This window comes from Sparus aurata, chromosome 13 (assembly GCF_900880675.1).
Source record: "Sparus aurata chromosome 13, fSpaAur1.1, whole genome shotgun sequence".
Taxonomy (NCBI): Eukaryota; Metazoa; Chordata; class Actinopteri; order Spariformes; family Sparidae; genus Sparus; species Sparus aurata.
This window is the reverse complement of record NC_044199.1, coordinates 10457451-10472730: the sequence shown is the minus strand read 5'-3', so window position 1 is coordinate 10472730 and position 15280 is coordinate 10457451. Positions and strand designations below refer to the sequence as shown.

At 39.0% G+C, this 15280-nt stretch overlaps 2 protein-coding genes across 2 annotated transcripts; both read right to left on the bottom strand.

The window, feature by feature from the left end:
• Positions 1 to 457: 457 nt before the first annotated feature.
• On the bottom strand, positions 458 to 9072 carry LOC115594751 (palmitoyltransferase ZDHHC20-like). The gene is made up of 13 exons (XM_030438989.1): positions 8921 to 9072; positions 7516 to 7542; positions 7319 to 7413; positions 7009 to 7129; positions 5396 to 5465; positions 5008 to 5040; positions 4727 to 4847; positions 4052 to 4184; positions 3833 to 3959; positions 3627 to 3713; positions 3470 to 3549; positions 3337 to 3383; positions 458 to 3207 (listed from the first exon to the last, which is right to left on the bottom strand). The coding sequence occupies exons 1-12, from the start codon at positions 9036 to 9038 to the stop codon at positions 3340 to 3342; spliced, it is 1056 nt and encodes a 351-aa protein (XP_030294849.1). The 5' UTR covers positions 9039 to 9072; the 3' UTR covers positions 458 to 3207; positions 3337 to 3339.
• Positions 9073 to 10844: 1772 nt separating this feature from the next.
• LOC115593557 (choline-phosphate cytidylyltransferase B-like) lies at positions 10845 to 14654 on the bottom strand. Its single transcript, XM_030437114.1, has 8 exons — positions 14382 to 14654; positions 13231 to 13330; positions 12760 to 12876; positions 12451 to 12602; positions 12274 to 12352; positions 12047 to 12189; positions 11768 to 11956; positions 10845 to 11271 (listed from the first exon to the last, which is right to left on the bottom strand). Exons 1-8 carry the CDS (start codon positions 14460 to 14462, stop codon positions 11017 to 11019), a joined length of 1116 nt encoding a protein of 371 aa, XP_030292974.1. The 5' UTR covers positions 14463 to 14654; the 3' UTR covers positions 10845 to 11016.
• Between the last annotated feature and the right edge of the window lie 626 nt (positions 14655 to 15280).

The following is a 15280-nucleotide window of genomic DNA, read 5'->3' as shown; positions in this document are numbered from 1 at the left end:
GGCATTTATACTTGGACAATTGCAGTTGTCTGATTGAGTAGCATAGTCGAACTATGGCTGTAATCCGACTAAACTGTGCATGTAAACGTACTGAGTGTGGGCCCTGTTTTTGTCTTGATAATGCTCCATGCACATAAAAAAAAAAAAAAAAAAAAATACAGAAAATTGGCCTTTCTCTCAGTCGTACAGTTTCTGTAAGGAAATGCATTACTTGGCATCAAACACAAATCAGAACAATATTGAAAAGAGCTGTTATATGTCCATGTAACAAAAACCATTTGAATGAAATCTAGACAAATCTTAAATTCAAGCTGGTGAGGGTAAACATCTGGAGAGGTATGGCTGTTGTTATCCACAAAGTCCTCTGCAGAGTTGTTTCACAGTCAAGAATTTTAAAAGCCTCTAATTTCTTAGAAATCACAGCAGGACAGTGTTTAAGACGAAGAATCACACCTTATAGTTTCTTACATCACATTTATTGTTACAGAACAATGAAGAGGAATTTGCATGAATCATTTTACAGCAGGTCTTAAACAGACCTACATACATTGGCAGCTGCAGCTGCTTGGTTCAGTCACTGAAGTTAGCTGTTTTTTTAAAAATGCATTTTAAGCTACTGTGAGTGCATTCACACGTGTTACCACTCAGTCAGTAATATCTACACATTATCGACTGAACACTCACGCAAACTCCAAACTGCTGTGCATCATTTTCCACTAAAAGGAATGTAATATGAAACTCTGCCAGGAGCACGGAGATGAGTGTTTATTATGACACTAGCCTACTCTTTCATCACTGGTATATAATGCCCATCTTATCTATCCTGGTTCACATTCAAGGACACGGTGGTGTGTCCCTGACCCATCTGGCAATAACCTTTAATGGTTTTATTGTGGTTTCATTTTGTGCTCATTTTTCCAACTTTCAAATCAATCTCATCATCAAACTGGAAAAGAACCGCGCAGAACACAGATTTGATCCTTGGCATTAACACTCAAAACTGATTCATTTGAAAAAAAAAAAAAAAAAAAAAAAAATTTAAATACTGTAGCAAATTGATCATTAAAATGAAAACATTCTGTGGACTTAAGGACAAATAATCATTCACACCATTCAGAACAAAACAAACTAAATAAAGCATAAGCCATTACAATAGAGTGCTGCAGGAAGTCCTAAAACCTGCAAATTAGCATTGTTGCACCTCTGGTTCCCTCGTCTCCAAGTCAATGGGCTTTTGGTTGGATGCCTGCAGTTTACACAAGCTTAATAGATTGACACATTTTGTTCTATGATATGAAGTAGTCAATACATGCGTCACAATTATATTGAAGCTTTTTACACGTCTTAACAAAGGCGGTTGCTAACGGGTAGCCAAATGAGCCTCCAGAGGTTGTCAGGGACATTAACATCATTACATAGAACATGAACTCATCTAGTCACTAGTTCACCTTCACTCAAGCATTTGCAAACCATCAATTGGAAGTTTTTAACTTGCAAATGTATTAATTAGTGTGTGTATATTATGATAAGAAGCTTAGTGGTGCTGATGAAGTAGTGACCGTGGTTCTTACGTTCTTCTGTTGTTTGCATTTACCCTTCAATCCTGAAACTAGTGTTCATTTGAGAAGACTATTTTGCTGAACAAAACATGCAAGTACGACATTTTTTGTTCGACATGTTATTTTATACAATAATCCAAATGAAAAATGTAATAATCCCGTCGATTTTTGTTGAGGGAATCAGGAGTGAAGCCAGCTTCTGGGTTGTACAAAAGTACATCCCTGCAGCACTTGATAAAAATTAGACACAAACATATTTATAAAAAAAAAAAAAAAAAGCTTAAATAAATTATGAATATTCATAGTGCAGTGTAAAATGGCAATCTAAATAAAAAACTGCATTATATGAGATCAACTGGTCATGGGTCTTAAATATTCAAGATGCCATTTTAATTAGTCAAACTGGATTTGGTCCTCCATTTTAAGCTTATATCACCTGTTATTTTACCATAGTATAAAATTCGACATGTAAAAAATAAATATATTAAAAGTGTAAACAGAAAGACGTTTCAGTATGTTCAATCATGTAAACTGTCAACTAAATTAGACTGGTGATAACTGACTACTGAGGCCTGTACTGTGAAACAGGATTTAGGGTCAAGTGTGAGTTTTCGGGGGGGGGATGGGGATTTACTTTGTGCCAGGGTACATCGCCACGGTTACTTATGCTGCACACCTAACCTGCTCGGAGAAAGGATCAAGATGGTGAGTGGGCAGCAACTCCCACAGCTCTGGTTGAAGCTTTTTTGATAACATAGTAACGAAGTAGATTGATAAACTATACTAAAATATCCAAAGACTTTTGGTACACCTGAAACACTGTGCTTGCTAGCATGACTGAGAATGACCTGCACCAGGCATGTGATAATCTTTTACATTATCAGCTTCATATTTGGATGACATTTTGGTCTGCTCTTGCGCTCTGTTGCCACTAGATGTACATGCCTGCGATTAGTCATGCACTGCAAACACACCCCTTTTACGTGCGTACGCTGATAGCGCAATGTGGAAACCCTTGGCTGACTTCCTGAGTTGATAACCACCTGGCGTGTGATCGCATACTGCGATTGCGAATGATATCCTGGCTGTGTTGAACTTGCTTCACAGTACAGGCCTCTGGTCTTAATAATTGCACTGTGCTTTGAGTTTAAAACTGATAAGATGTATTATGTAAATGTACAAGTGTTGAAATGTTTCACCATTTCGTATGAATTACACATTTTTTATTCAGTGGCTCGCACACTCGTACCAGGCTCTGTTATTGATGCGTGATTAATACTGAAAAACAATGGTTCTGTAATTGAAATGTATAATGAAATTAACCCATGAAGGTAAACAATGTAGACATACATTGGCTTGAGGGTGAAAAAGCAGTCCCAGAGTTTTTTTCATATGCAATAATAAAAAAACATCTGAAAGTCTTTGGCTCAAATCAAAAGACAAAAACTGAGAATCACCTCTGCTTCGGCCTGGTGCAGTCTACGAGGCTGCTGTACAGTCACTGTTGACGTGATAACAGGATTATTGTGGTGCTTGTTTAAAGCACGCTGGATGAAGGACGAGGGTGGAGGATGGCTCCTGTAGAGGTGCAGATGCTCCTGGTATAAGGCATCATAGTTCATGAGCTCTTTACTGACGTGACTCTGACCTGCAGCAACGGCCAACAAAGTACAAATGAACACAGGGGGATTACAAACAAACTAGGAACAAAAAAAATTGTGAGATAAATTGATAGCCATTTACTTATAACCTAGCAGTCAAGTCGATGTCCACATACCTTCTATGGCTCACTCTCCATGGTCACCGACACTATCTGCCCTCCGTCTGAAAGGACAGTTGTTACATAAAAAACACTTAACAAGCCATAATGCCAGAAAATTAAAATGTGAGAAAAGGCATCAGCAACATACCAATTTTCTCTTTGCCGTCATCCGCTGAGTGTTGTGTATTATTACTGAGCACAGAAGGGTTGGTCTCCCCATCGGCAGGGCTGTGATTAAAGTCACATTAGAGATTAAAACCTAGCAGACCAAACTGAAAGGATATGGATTAGGCAACAATACTCACCTTTTTCCATTTTGCTGGAGGACACGGTTTGCCTGTTCAGGATCTATGTGCACCAATCTGGTAACATAGGAAAGTCCATCTCCCAGACTGATAAAGCGGATAAAGACAGCATTAGCAAACAAGTTGGCATCGAATGCAATATTAACCGCACACTGGGCTTTCTGGGCTTTGCATTCTCGTGATTGCTAAGGTCAGAGCAGACTCACCCTGAGAAAACAGGAAACAGCCAGTACTTCCCTTGGTCTCCAAACACCTCAGCTACATTTCGGCTGAAGCCCAGAGAAAACCCATTTTTGTCTGGACCATTCGCAAAGACAGGAGCCCGGAACGCCTCTAAAAGTGGATGTAAAAATATAGTTGTTCATGGTGACTTTTTACAAAAAAGCATCCAGCCAGAAGTAGCAATGACATTCATTTATATCTACCTATAGTGGTCCTGTTCTTTCCCACAAGCCACAGATGATAGCTGAGAAGTGACAGGATGCTGATAAAGAACAGGGCCGCCACAAAAAACAGAAACAAGATGTGGAATTTGGCATGCGTGTCAGGCAGCTGTTTCTTCAGAAAGGAGACAGTGAACAGAAGTGTTAGTCTTGTCAGTCATGAAAGAGATTATTTCTTGTCCTCATGTCTAGTCAGCTTTACCTACTTGACTTGAGTTGGCAATTCACCTTTGAATCATCCACTATTTTCTTAGTATTCTTTTACTAGAGCACAATATACTCCTTCACAGCTGGACTGAGTGACAGGAGCCATTGTCCCATGCAAAGCAGCATGCTGAAGAGGAACCCCAGGTCACATGACACCACAGTGACACATTTGTTAGCCAGTTGGTCGATATCTTACGATGCAGGTTAGTGGCTGATCAAATGCTTAACCACAGCCTGACTACTTCTCTTTTTTTTTCTCCTTTTTAAAAAAGAAAAAGTTCAAGCGGGTGCAAGTCCATTCATTTTTAATCCTAAATGGCAAGTTTAACAGTTTAAAAGTTCGTGAGTGAAGTTGACCTCAAAAGATGGCATAACAACCTTCAACAAACTGACCACAGCAAACATAAACATGCAAAAAAAAAACAAAAAAACGGATGTTTCTGTACTTACGGTCCAGAATTTGATGAAATACTGGATGACTGTAGCACAAATTACTGCACAGTAGAATGAGGCGTATGCCAAGAACAAGACAAAGAACTTGTAGTTTGAGAATCCAACACAGTTATTCACCCTAAAGGGAAAGAAAAGACAGAGAACACCAGAAAGAAGGTGAAATGTGTCACTCTTTACGTTGTCTTAACAAAGGAGAACATTTGCTGATGGACAGCACAGCAGGGAAACATGGAAAATTAAAAAACAACTTTAATGCATAGTCAAATTAGAAATCCTACCAGGGGCAGTGGTGGTCCATTTTCAGCACACACCTTGAGGAATAAGGAAAACATACATCCCCTTAGTACCATCCTGGTGTTAACATTTTGCTGATACAGTTGCACATGTAATTTCAGCATGGAAAAATACATAATTCTCAATATTTACTGCGTATTCATGTTGAATGTCAAAAATACATTTATACATTTTCATTTGGTCTACAGTTCAAGTTAAAGGAAGTTGCACTTAATGTTTTCACTACAGCCAGAACTATAAACTGTTGGATGTTTGGGATCATAAATTCACTGTGAAAAATTAATATCTGCTTCTTTTGGGGAAAACGTCAAGAATAAAATAAAAATGAGGAGCCTTGAATTGCACAGGGTGTACACCCAGAAAAAAACTCACATCTCACAGGTTGAGCAGTGATGGCAGCGGTCTGGTTTGATGATCTGGCAGTGGTCGCAGTATCGGATGGCTAGTTAGACAAAATTAAAGCAGAATTATTAAAGAACCTCTATGTGTACACAACCATCACAGTGTAGGCTGACCTAATCGATACTTCAACAAAACGAGAGTCTGAGGTGTAGTTTGCTTTTTCGACCCCTCAAAGACTTATTTCCCGTGTTTAGAAATTTCTTGCTCCTCTTTAAATTGTTAAAACACAAATTGACCTTCTACATCTCTCATTAATTACAGTTTTAATACAGTTTTGGGGTTAGGGCACAAGGTTTTAGAAATTGTCTTTACAAATGTTCCTGTAAATGCGTGAGATCATGAATGCTGAAAGGGAAAAAAAAAAGAGCCAGGTGTGGCCTGTAGAGATAATGAGGTGCACCTGAGTCCAATGAACCCTCCCGACACATGCAGCTCATTAAACACAAGACCAATTAGCAGGGAAATAATAGCTTATAGTCTGTAACCAGAGACAGGCACAAATAGTAAAAAATATAACATTTTTTATATATATATATATTTGCACATTAAATGTATCAAAATAATATATAAAATACTGGTGTGACAAAGGTTTTTGATTAAAATACAGGTATTATGGTTTTATGGTATGCAGGTTTTATGAATCTGATGTTGGAGGTGTGAACTCAGGGGTGCGTGCTGAGTGATTTCAAAGTGACCATTGACTGACTGAATGTAATGGGGGAAATTTTAATTGATCGTGATTCACAATTTCAGATGACAATATGAGTGGGATTTTAGCAAATGCCTTTTTTTAAGAAAAATATAAATGATAAATATAACTTTTCTATCTAACCAACACAATACAGAAGCCCACCGGTTAAACTAACGTTATGGCCTGATAAGTATACGTGTTTGCTAATGTCTCTTTTCTTCTGTTGTATTTGAATCACATTTGATTATTTTATCTTTGTGGAAATGTGCCCCAAAAAAATAAATAACTTTATAAATAAATATTACTTTATAAATAATATTAATATTAATAAATAATCTTTTTCAAGCTACCAGTCCTCAGGAACACTATTGAAAATAGGGTAGTTGACAAACACCCTTTGGATCAAATTACATTTTCATTCAAAAATGCATTTAAATGTATTTTTTTAAATATTTTTTATATACAAATCACGCTCTAAATATTTTGTTACAAATTCCCAATTTTTACTGCCCAGCAAAATACAAATTACAAAATAGTACCAGTAATTAAACATGTTTTTTTAAATATATATCTGGAATACTGCCTATCTCTGTCTCTATCATAGAAAAGGACTTTCACAGTGTTGCACTTTTAATGTTATGTTAGATAAGAAGGCAAAAGGGGAAGAGGCCATGTAGCAACACATTTCACAATTTAATTCAGAATGTTTATTTGATGTCATGACAACCTTGAACTAAACAATCATTAAAAAGTCACAGAGACACTTTCATCATCATTTAGTTTAAGTTCTGCTGTCCTTTTCAAAGAGGCGACAACTAACTTGGGCCAACTAGGCACAGTTTTTTTTCCTGGTGGTCTACCAGGCGTCTTAGCGCTGTGACGAAAGCCTCACCTCCTCCTGCCGTGCGTGTATACACGGGTAAATTCTTCGCCACTTTCTTCAAAATCTCTTGTTGCGTCTCGGCACGCTCCTCTCTCTCATACAGCTCCTTCTCTGCTCTGGGCAAACAGAACTGACACGTGGAGGAAAGAGAACGTCCAACAAGTATTATAGCACACGTTTTGTGTTTTTGTGAAATTGTTCATTTTCATGTATGTTTATCTAATCTTACAGTTCAAAGTATTAAAAAAAAAAAAAAATGTATATTCTCTTTTTTTTATTTATTCCACTGAGGAGTTTGACAGACATACACTTGACTTACTGCTTTTGAGGGGCTGGCTGGTTTGGACCCGATGGTTTTCCAGTAGGACCATATAAACATGATGAAGAAAATGTGAAAGATGACCAGATAGCTGACTGTTGACAAAAAGAAACAGTTTGACTTACAGTTATATTGACCTCTCTGACATGAATCTTTGATATGAATAATTAAGACAAGGGGATAAAATCCTAACTTACCTCGTTCTGCATTATTTGGGATTGTATCTACATAAGGCAAAGAAACAAAATATTATTAGTGAGCAGCAATGACAGTACTATGAATGCATGACTACACATCCCCCACCACGCACACCCACCCACACCCACACACACACACCGCCCCTTTCTCACACCATGTGGCAGCAGCCTGGTACGGCCAGCAGTGACCCCCCCATGACAGAGAGCTTTGTTTAAGCAGCAGGGATGTCCCTGTGCTGACCACAGCCGCTGAGTTACAGACATAACTACAGTCCGTTTTACAGGATGATAATGGTATCATCAGTTCCACGCTGCAACAAACCAGAGCATGTCACGGCACACACAAATGATCAATACAAAACACATCAATACTCATGTGAGCCGAACCATTTTCAGACCTTATAGTGTAAGCTCGATCATGTTTGATGAGAGATAAAAGTAGGTGATTACATCCTCTGCTGGATGAGGAGTCTGTCTTCATGTGAATCAATAGTTTGTGTCTACATGTTCATGAGATGTTATCTTAATATTTTAAAATCTCACTATTTGATCCTGATTACCTAAAAGCACCTTTATTTATAACCAGTGCTTAGGTGGTTGCTTGCACATTCGGAGTTCTGAACGCTGTGGTTCTTCTCCAGGCGACATCTCATCTTCCCATGACTAAAACGATCATGTGATGCTTTAGATGATTACATTATAGCCATCTATCACTGTGATTTAACAGCTGTCTCCTCAGGTTTGTCAGTAAAGGAAAACAACAACCATTGACAGCTCATATAAAATATAAAATATCAGCTTGTTGTCACTTTGATTTAAAAAAGACATATATAATCAAAATAAATGTGTCAGAATTAAGTCTACATAACAGGAGTCTTCATGTGAGCCTACTAAACGACTGTTATAGCCTACTAAATGTTTAAAACCGAGAAACAAAGGATTTAAAATTACAGAGCTACCTTGTCCATTCATTTACAACACTCATATTGATTCATACTGAAACAACAACTAAACAAAACCCATTAAGAAACTCTCATTATCTCTTGTTTCATTCCACTTAACTGACAATGTAACATCGATTGTTAGCCGATGCATTACACCGATCATTAGTAACTTATTATTAATTAATCATTGTTCAAGCTACCCAGACACCGCCTCTTCCGTCCTTTTAGGACTGAAAAAGTTGCTGGATTACATTAACGTCATCATGAAAGATTACATGCATGGTTGAAAAGCGAAAAGAAAAGGATCTGGTGTTGTGTTATCGTCAGGTTTAACCGCAGCCTTGGGATGATTTTAAATCTCACTTCAACTAGCTTATCAAAGTTGACAACCCAGAAACTGTCAACACAAGCTAATATCCACCCCGCGGTGGCTAAAAACTGATAAAAGTGCAGATACTTACAGACACAAAGCTCCACGACATAAGCGTAGTAAGACCAACCGACTACCAGGTTAATAAACAGGACAGGTACCCAGTTCAGAGCCCGTTTACAGCACCTCAGCGCATGAGAGGGCGCCATCTTTAATCCGTGTAGGACGTTAGCTGCTGGTGACGTCACATCCATATTTTTAAAGGGGCCAGCCAAAGATGCTAAAAGACCAAGATAGTAGACTGAAACCGGAAAACGGAGACACTCGGGAGCCTGCGCATGTATGTTTATAGCTCTCAAGCGTCCCGCATGTGATTTGAATAAAAGCATAACACTCGTTTGATGCATGCATCAGTCTATCTTTACATGTCCTTTTTTATATAGTAAAATATAATGCTAGAAGTGAGGCCCTCTTATGAGAACTTTTAAAAAATACCAACAAAGTATTACACACAAGGTAAACATCTTTGATCTTACTATCTTTGTTTGCTCATGTAAAACTCTTTAAATGTGGGTTATTTATTCATATATCTTAAAATACTTTGTATATTATAATTGCAATTATTATAATACAGTGTAAAACAGCTTAATTTATAGTAAGAACTATAAGCACAGTTTAAAACTGCACTAATTGCTAATTTTGTCCAGGAGAGGGCAGAGGAACTCCACGACAAGCTGAAAAGTCATTTACTCAACATCTGACTGAGGCCTTAGATTTAGATAGATGCAAAAGGTGCAGGTTTATGTACAGATAATGATATAAATTGAAAAGCTATGTGTGTGTTTTGTGTTTTGTGGGGTTGAATTATTCAGTTGCTGAAGCTTCTCTTAAGCTTGTCCAGAGTTTTGTGGATGGGGTGAGAGATATTGTCCATGATTTATGCAAGACATGTTGGCAAACGCCTACCCATACACAAGAGAAGCTGTACAGTGGGTTTCAGGGCTAGGAAGACTAATTACAACAACATTTCAACTATATTATATCATATCATATGACAACTTGTTTAGTTGCCTGCTTGAGGAACTTTAGGATATGTATCTTCTAAACTACTTCCTCTCCTCTTGACCTACAGACATTTAACTTAGATTACATTTTAAAAATGACCTAAAAGCTATTGAATAAGTGGTGTCCCTATGCAAAGTGAATGGGATAGATCAGAGATAAAATTTAACTAGTGAAATGTAACCAAAAGTGTACCTGTAACAGAGTAAGGCATCAGGAAGAAGATGCAAAGACAACGATGAACTATTTAGGAGTTTTCAATGGGTCAGATGACCTAGAAGCTATTGAATAAGACGTGTCCCTATGCAAAGTGAATGGGATGGATCAGAGGTGAAAGTGTCAAGCCCGAAATTGTTCCTCCAGGAGGTGTTTATGAGCACATATCGGGCCATTTGGAGTCCACTGGCACCTATTTGCAGTGGCGCTTTTTCAAAAATTTCACATAGCTGGACCTGCAAAGTGAATGGGATGGATCAATCTCACCTCAAACGTGTTTTTTTCAGATTGGTCATTAGACTCTAGGGACATTTGGGTTAATAAGTATGAAATGTACCACTATGTCATGGAATAAATACTTATTAAAGGTTAATTATATGTGAATTCTTACGATAATAAAGCAAGCACCAAACAACCATTAACTATGTATAGATAAAGTGGCGTGACTGAGTCCAAAAAAATCATGTCACCCTCCCTCCCTCACGTGTAATGGTTTTAAACATGGCGGCATGAAAAAGAAACTTTCTCATAAATAAACTGTGGGCTAAAATATGTTTAATGGGATTGTGGTGATTCATTCATATATATATATATATATATATATATATATATATATATATATATATATATATATATATATATATATATATATATATATATATATATATATACAACTTGACAACTTTATGTGTTTTTTTAAAAATAGACGAGTAATAAATGACAAGTGACAAACAAAATCCACATATGGGTTTAATATCCTTTTCTTTTCAGCAATTACACATTATGTACATTATTATATATTGCACGTGAATAAACCAATATTAATAGTTAGCTTGTTATTTTAATTAACAACCTCCTTAGACCAGATTTATCCCCAGCAGCCTCTAAGGAGACCAATAAAGATTAGGCTCATTTTGCATGGCTGCTGTGTGTAGCGGAAGCTTTGAGAGAGGAGCGTTTCCCCTTCCTAGGTGAGGAGGGGGAGGAAGGAGGGGAGAGAGAGGAAGGGGATGGGGAGGCGGAGGCAGAGGCAGAGGCAGAGGCAGGCGAAGAGTCAGGAGAAACTGAGCGTCTTCTGGTGGGACTGCTGCTGGGGGAGCCACGGGGTGAGGAGTAAGGTGACAGGGCCTGCAGCATACGGCCACTCCGCTCCTGGATCGCATGCTAAAAGAAGAGGACAGAGACCGAAGTTAACTGTGTTGTAATGATGTGCTTTGGTACAATAGTTTAGGTAATTCTTTTGTGATGCAATGTTGTGTTTGTGTTCTGTACTCCTGTTATTTCCCACATTACCCAAAGTGCCTTTTGTTATGTTATAATTTTCATTTCAACACTAGATGTTCTGGACCACGGATGTCGACACAACAACCGCACAAGAAAACATGTAGAGTAAATGTGATGATGATGTGGACAGATCTCTTTTTTTCAGGTTCATAGTGAAGATTTTTTGACCACTTAGGGTGACTTACTGGAGCCTTCACTAGAGACTAAATCTAATCATATAATTTCTATATATTTATCTATCAAAATGATATCAATACATGACCAAACAACACACTCAGCCTTTAAACGAAAGGTTATATGTATAGCTGGGATGGTCTAAGAGAGATTGTTCCGTCCAGTTAATGTGTTCTATGGATCGATGTAAAAGTAAACGTGCCCAGGCCCCGTCAGGTCCGAACAGCTCCAGGAAGTTGCTGATGAATTCTCGGGACTTCTCCTCCCACTTGTGGATCATGTCTTGGCTCTTCTCTTCCACTCTGTAGACAAAGTGTTTGGACTTCTCCTCCACTGTGCGCACTGTCTCTTTCATTTTGTCAACCTGGTTCTGGAGCCGGTATTTCTTCTCCTGTTAGTATAAAATACAAATAAGGATTCTATTTCTTTATCGTTTGTTTTCAAAAACATCAATAATCTGTTTGAATATAATTTCACTCACATTAATGAACCCGACATTCAGTTCTCGAGCGGTGTAGCCTCTCTGCAGGTTGCGTCGAGCATAGATGTCATAGTCTCGGACGATACGGGTGATCAGGTCAGACGTGGAGATGCCCTCTGTCCTCTCAGTGGCCACAAACATGCCTGACATTAAAACGCAAATGATTAATTTAAGCGGTGTGAGAAATTACAGGATTAATTACGATGGGTTATGAAATAAATGTCCACCTGCTTCCTTGATGTGCTTATAAACGTCCTCTGATCCAGCAGAGGTGTACGGGATGTCATCGTGGGCCACAAAGTCAATCTGTGATGGCAACGTTACAGTGTTCAGACCTATTGCAACTCCAGATATCTTTGCTGTTGTTATTGTATGACATTGCGAGAGGCTGCGTGACTTTTGACCTTATGTTTCTTCAGGAACTCTGTGTTCAGGGTCCAGGGAGCGTCACGCACCACCTCGTCAACGTAGCGGCAGTGCCTCAGCGCGTCGTAGCGTTCGTCCTCCGTCATCACCGTGTAACCTTTAAGCTTGTGGGTGAGTTCGTCGCTGCAGACTGTGGACACAGAGACAGAGAGGACCTGTTAAATATGACAGGGAGTAAGTGTTCTTCTGGAATTACTAAATTGAAGGCCCTAAGAGCCTAAAGAGTTTGGTAATTCTAAGATTATGATTCATGTCCAGCTAATAAAGGCCCAGTGTGTTTTTCGTACCTCCCACCATCAGGTATGTGTTGGGGAACACATTTTTGGCCTGCATCAGAGCTCGAGCATGCCCCGAATGGAAAAGATCGAAGATCCCATCAGCGTAGACTCGCACCGGACGATTGGCTGCAAGAGGATACATATGAAAACAACATTACATAAAAGCTAATGCCAATCACTGATTGGACAATGGAGACCTTAATACTTTTATACTGATGCCTTTTCTTTAACTGAATGGTGTGACACATTCCCTTGGGAAAGAAAACCATAATAATACCAATCAGCTTAATAACTAGCAATAAAAAGATATTGCACTTATTGCAGTGTTGCATACATTAGTCATTTTTTTATGGCTGATATTTGTTGTTATAAACATACCCAAGTTAATTATCCTCCCACTTGTCTTCACTTAATCTTTGCTGCTAAACGCTGGGAAGGACTAGACACGAATATACTCATGTGAAAGAAACAAACTGAGACCTGGCGTGCCCCTCCGTGCCTGGGCCAGAGTCAACTTTTCATGAGGGACATCCGATTCAAATCCCGTCGTCTTGGCAAAAGCAGCCGGCTCCCGCAGAGCCTAAAGACGGAGAGAGCAGAGGTTTCAAACGTTTTCCAATTCAGTCCTCCATCTCTTAAAACCGCTTGTCCTGTCCAAGGCCACAGAATGCTGCATGTCACAGGAGAATACAAACTAAACAAGCTGCTGTTGTGTGCAGACTTACATTTTCATACTCGTCACACCAAATGTAAATGTTTCTGCTTTGCCTGACTGCGTGTGTTTGGACTGTGGGAGGAATGCAAAGTGCAGACAGACAATATACAGCAGCAGTGTTACTAAAGATGAGAGCATTCAAGCATCAACGCTGCAGTTATAGGTTTGAATAAAACATAAGGTGTTGTAAACGCTCAGGTCGGGACTTCTCCCTTGACCTAACATGCAAAAAATCTGATATTATCAAAGCTTATCTGCCTTATCAAGACAGATGGGAATAATCTCAGAACTCTGGAGTAATGAGCCTCTCATCATGTCATGGACTTTGTGTTGTGTGTGGATACATATATGCAGCTTCATCTGATGTTTTGTAATGTATACTTTGGACCCTGGTAGTGTTCAAATGTACTGTGTTTAAACTGTAAGATTTTTGGTTGATTTAATCCTCATAGTTAGCAAAGACCTCCCACTTTATACCTCTAAATCAGGAGTCAAAATACACCGAGATCTTGATATGTTTCCACAATCGAGACACAAATGCGAGATATGATAACCTGCACCTTATGCACTTGAATACTATTCTTTTTTAATCACAATTCTTTGATACATTTCCAGGGATGGACACTGATAACAATGAAGCTACTCCAAGTAAAAGAACTTTATCTATCATACCAATGCTCAAGTTCTTAATTTCACTTAAGAATAATTATGTAAAACTGTATTATGTAACCCATGTCCATATCGTCCAACCCAGCTAATCAGTTACAGCACAGAGGAAAGGTTTGCTTCTTTTTAAAGCAGTGTTCTTTACTAAGTAATGTCCAAAAACACACATTCAAGACAAACAGACTCTCCCTTGTGATTATTAACTGAAGTGTAAGAATAAACATGGTGGCCGTGACAGAGCCGGACTCACCCTGCGAGGGCCTCCTCTTTGGTTCTGTGGGGCCTGTCGTTGCTCCCTGTCTCTGCCTCGGCCTCGTCTCTTCCCAGCCATCCTGGTAGTTTCTGCTTCCTCGACTACTAACGACACCGCCGCGGCCGCCTGTCTGCTGCCCCTCTCAGCCGGCCTGACTAATGCACAGGGCGGAATCCTACGCCTGTGTGTGTGTTTTTAAAGTCTACATCCCATCGGCCTGCCTGACCCTGATGACGGAAGATTGTAGTGAGCAAAGTTCAAGCCAGCCTGCTAAACCTATTCAGAAATTGCACTTGTCATCAACACTGGGCTTGTGAGGGCTTTCTCTTTCTTCATGTAGACGGAAGCTTGCGGCAATAGGATCTTGCATGCAATGTGACACTGTGGGTACATTTATTAAACTACTGCATTAGTTCAGATAGAAGTGAATGTGGAAAAATGCTGCTATCAGTGTAGCATTTAATTTTATATATAGGGAGGCTGAGCACAGAGCCTTTACATTCGCAGCCTTTGGAACCAAACAGAACAACCTGTTCCAACATTTCGCAAAGTTACGCTATACGCTGGATATTGTGCAATTTCTGGTGTGGGTACATCTCGAACTTAATGCAGCCGTTTCTGCTTGTATAGTACATTTAGTTTTTGACACCAGCCAATACTTGACCATACAGGTTGTTCACATTATCATACTAGCTGCAGTTATACCTGGTTGTAAAAGGCGGCATGAGTCACTCACACATCTGATGTCTGAAACCATCACAAAAGCAATTTTATGCTCAATCCTAGATACATGAAACACATATTTATTTATGTAGAAACATATAAGAATTATTAGCCACAACACCAGCTAAAATACTATGGTTGGTCTGCTCACCACTGAAATACAAACTAAGTCT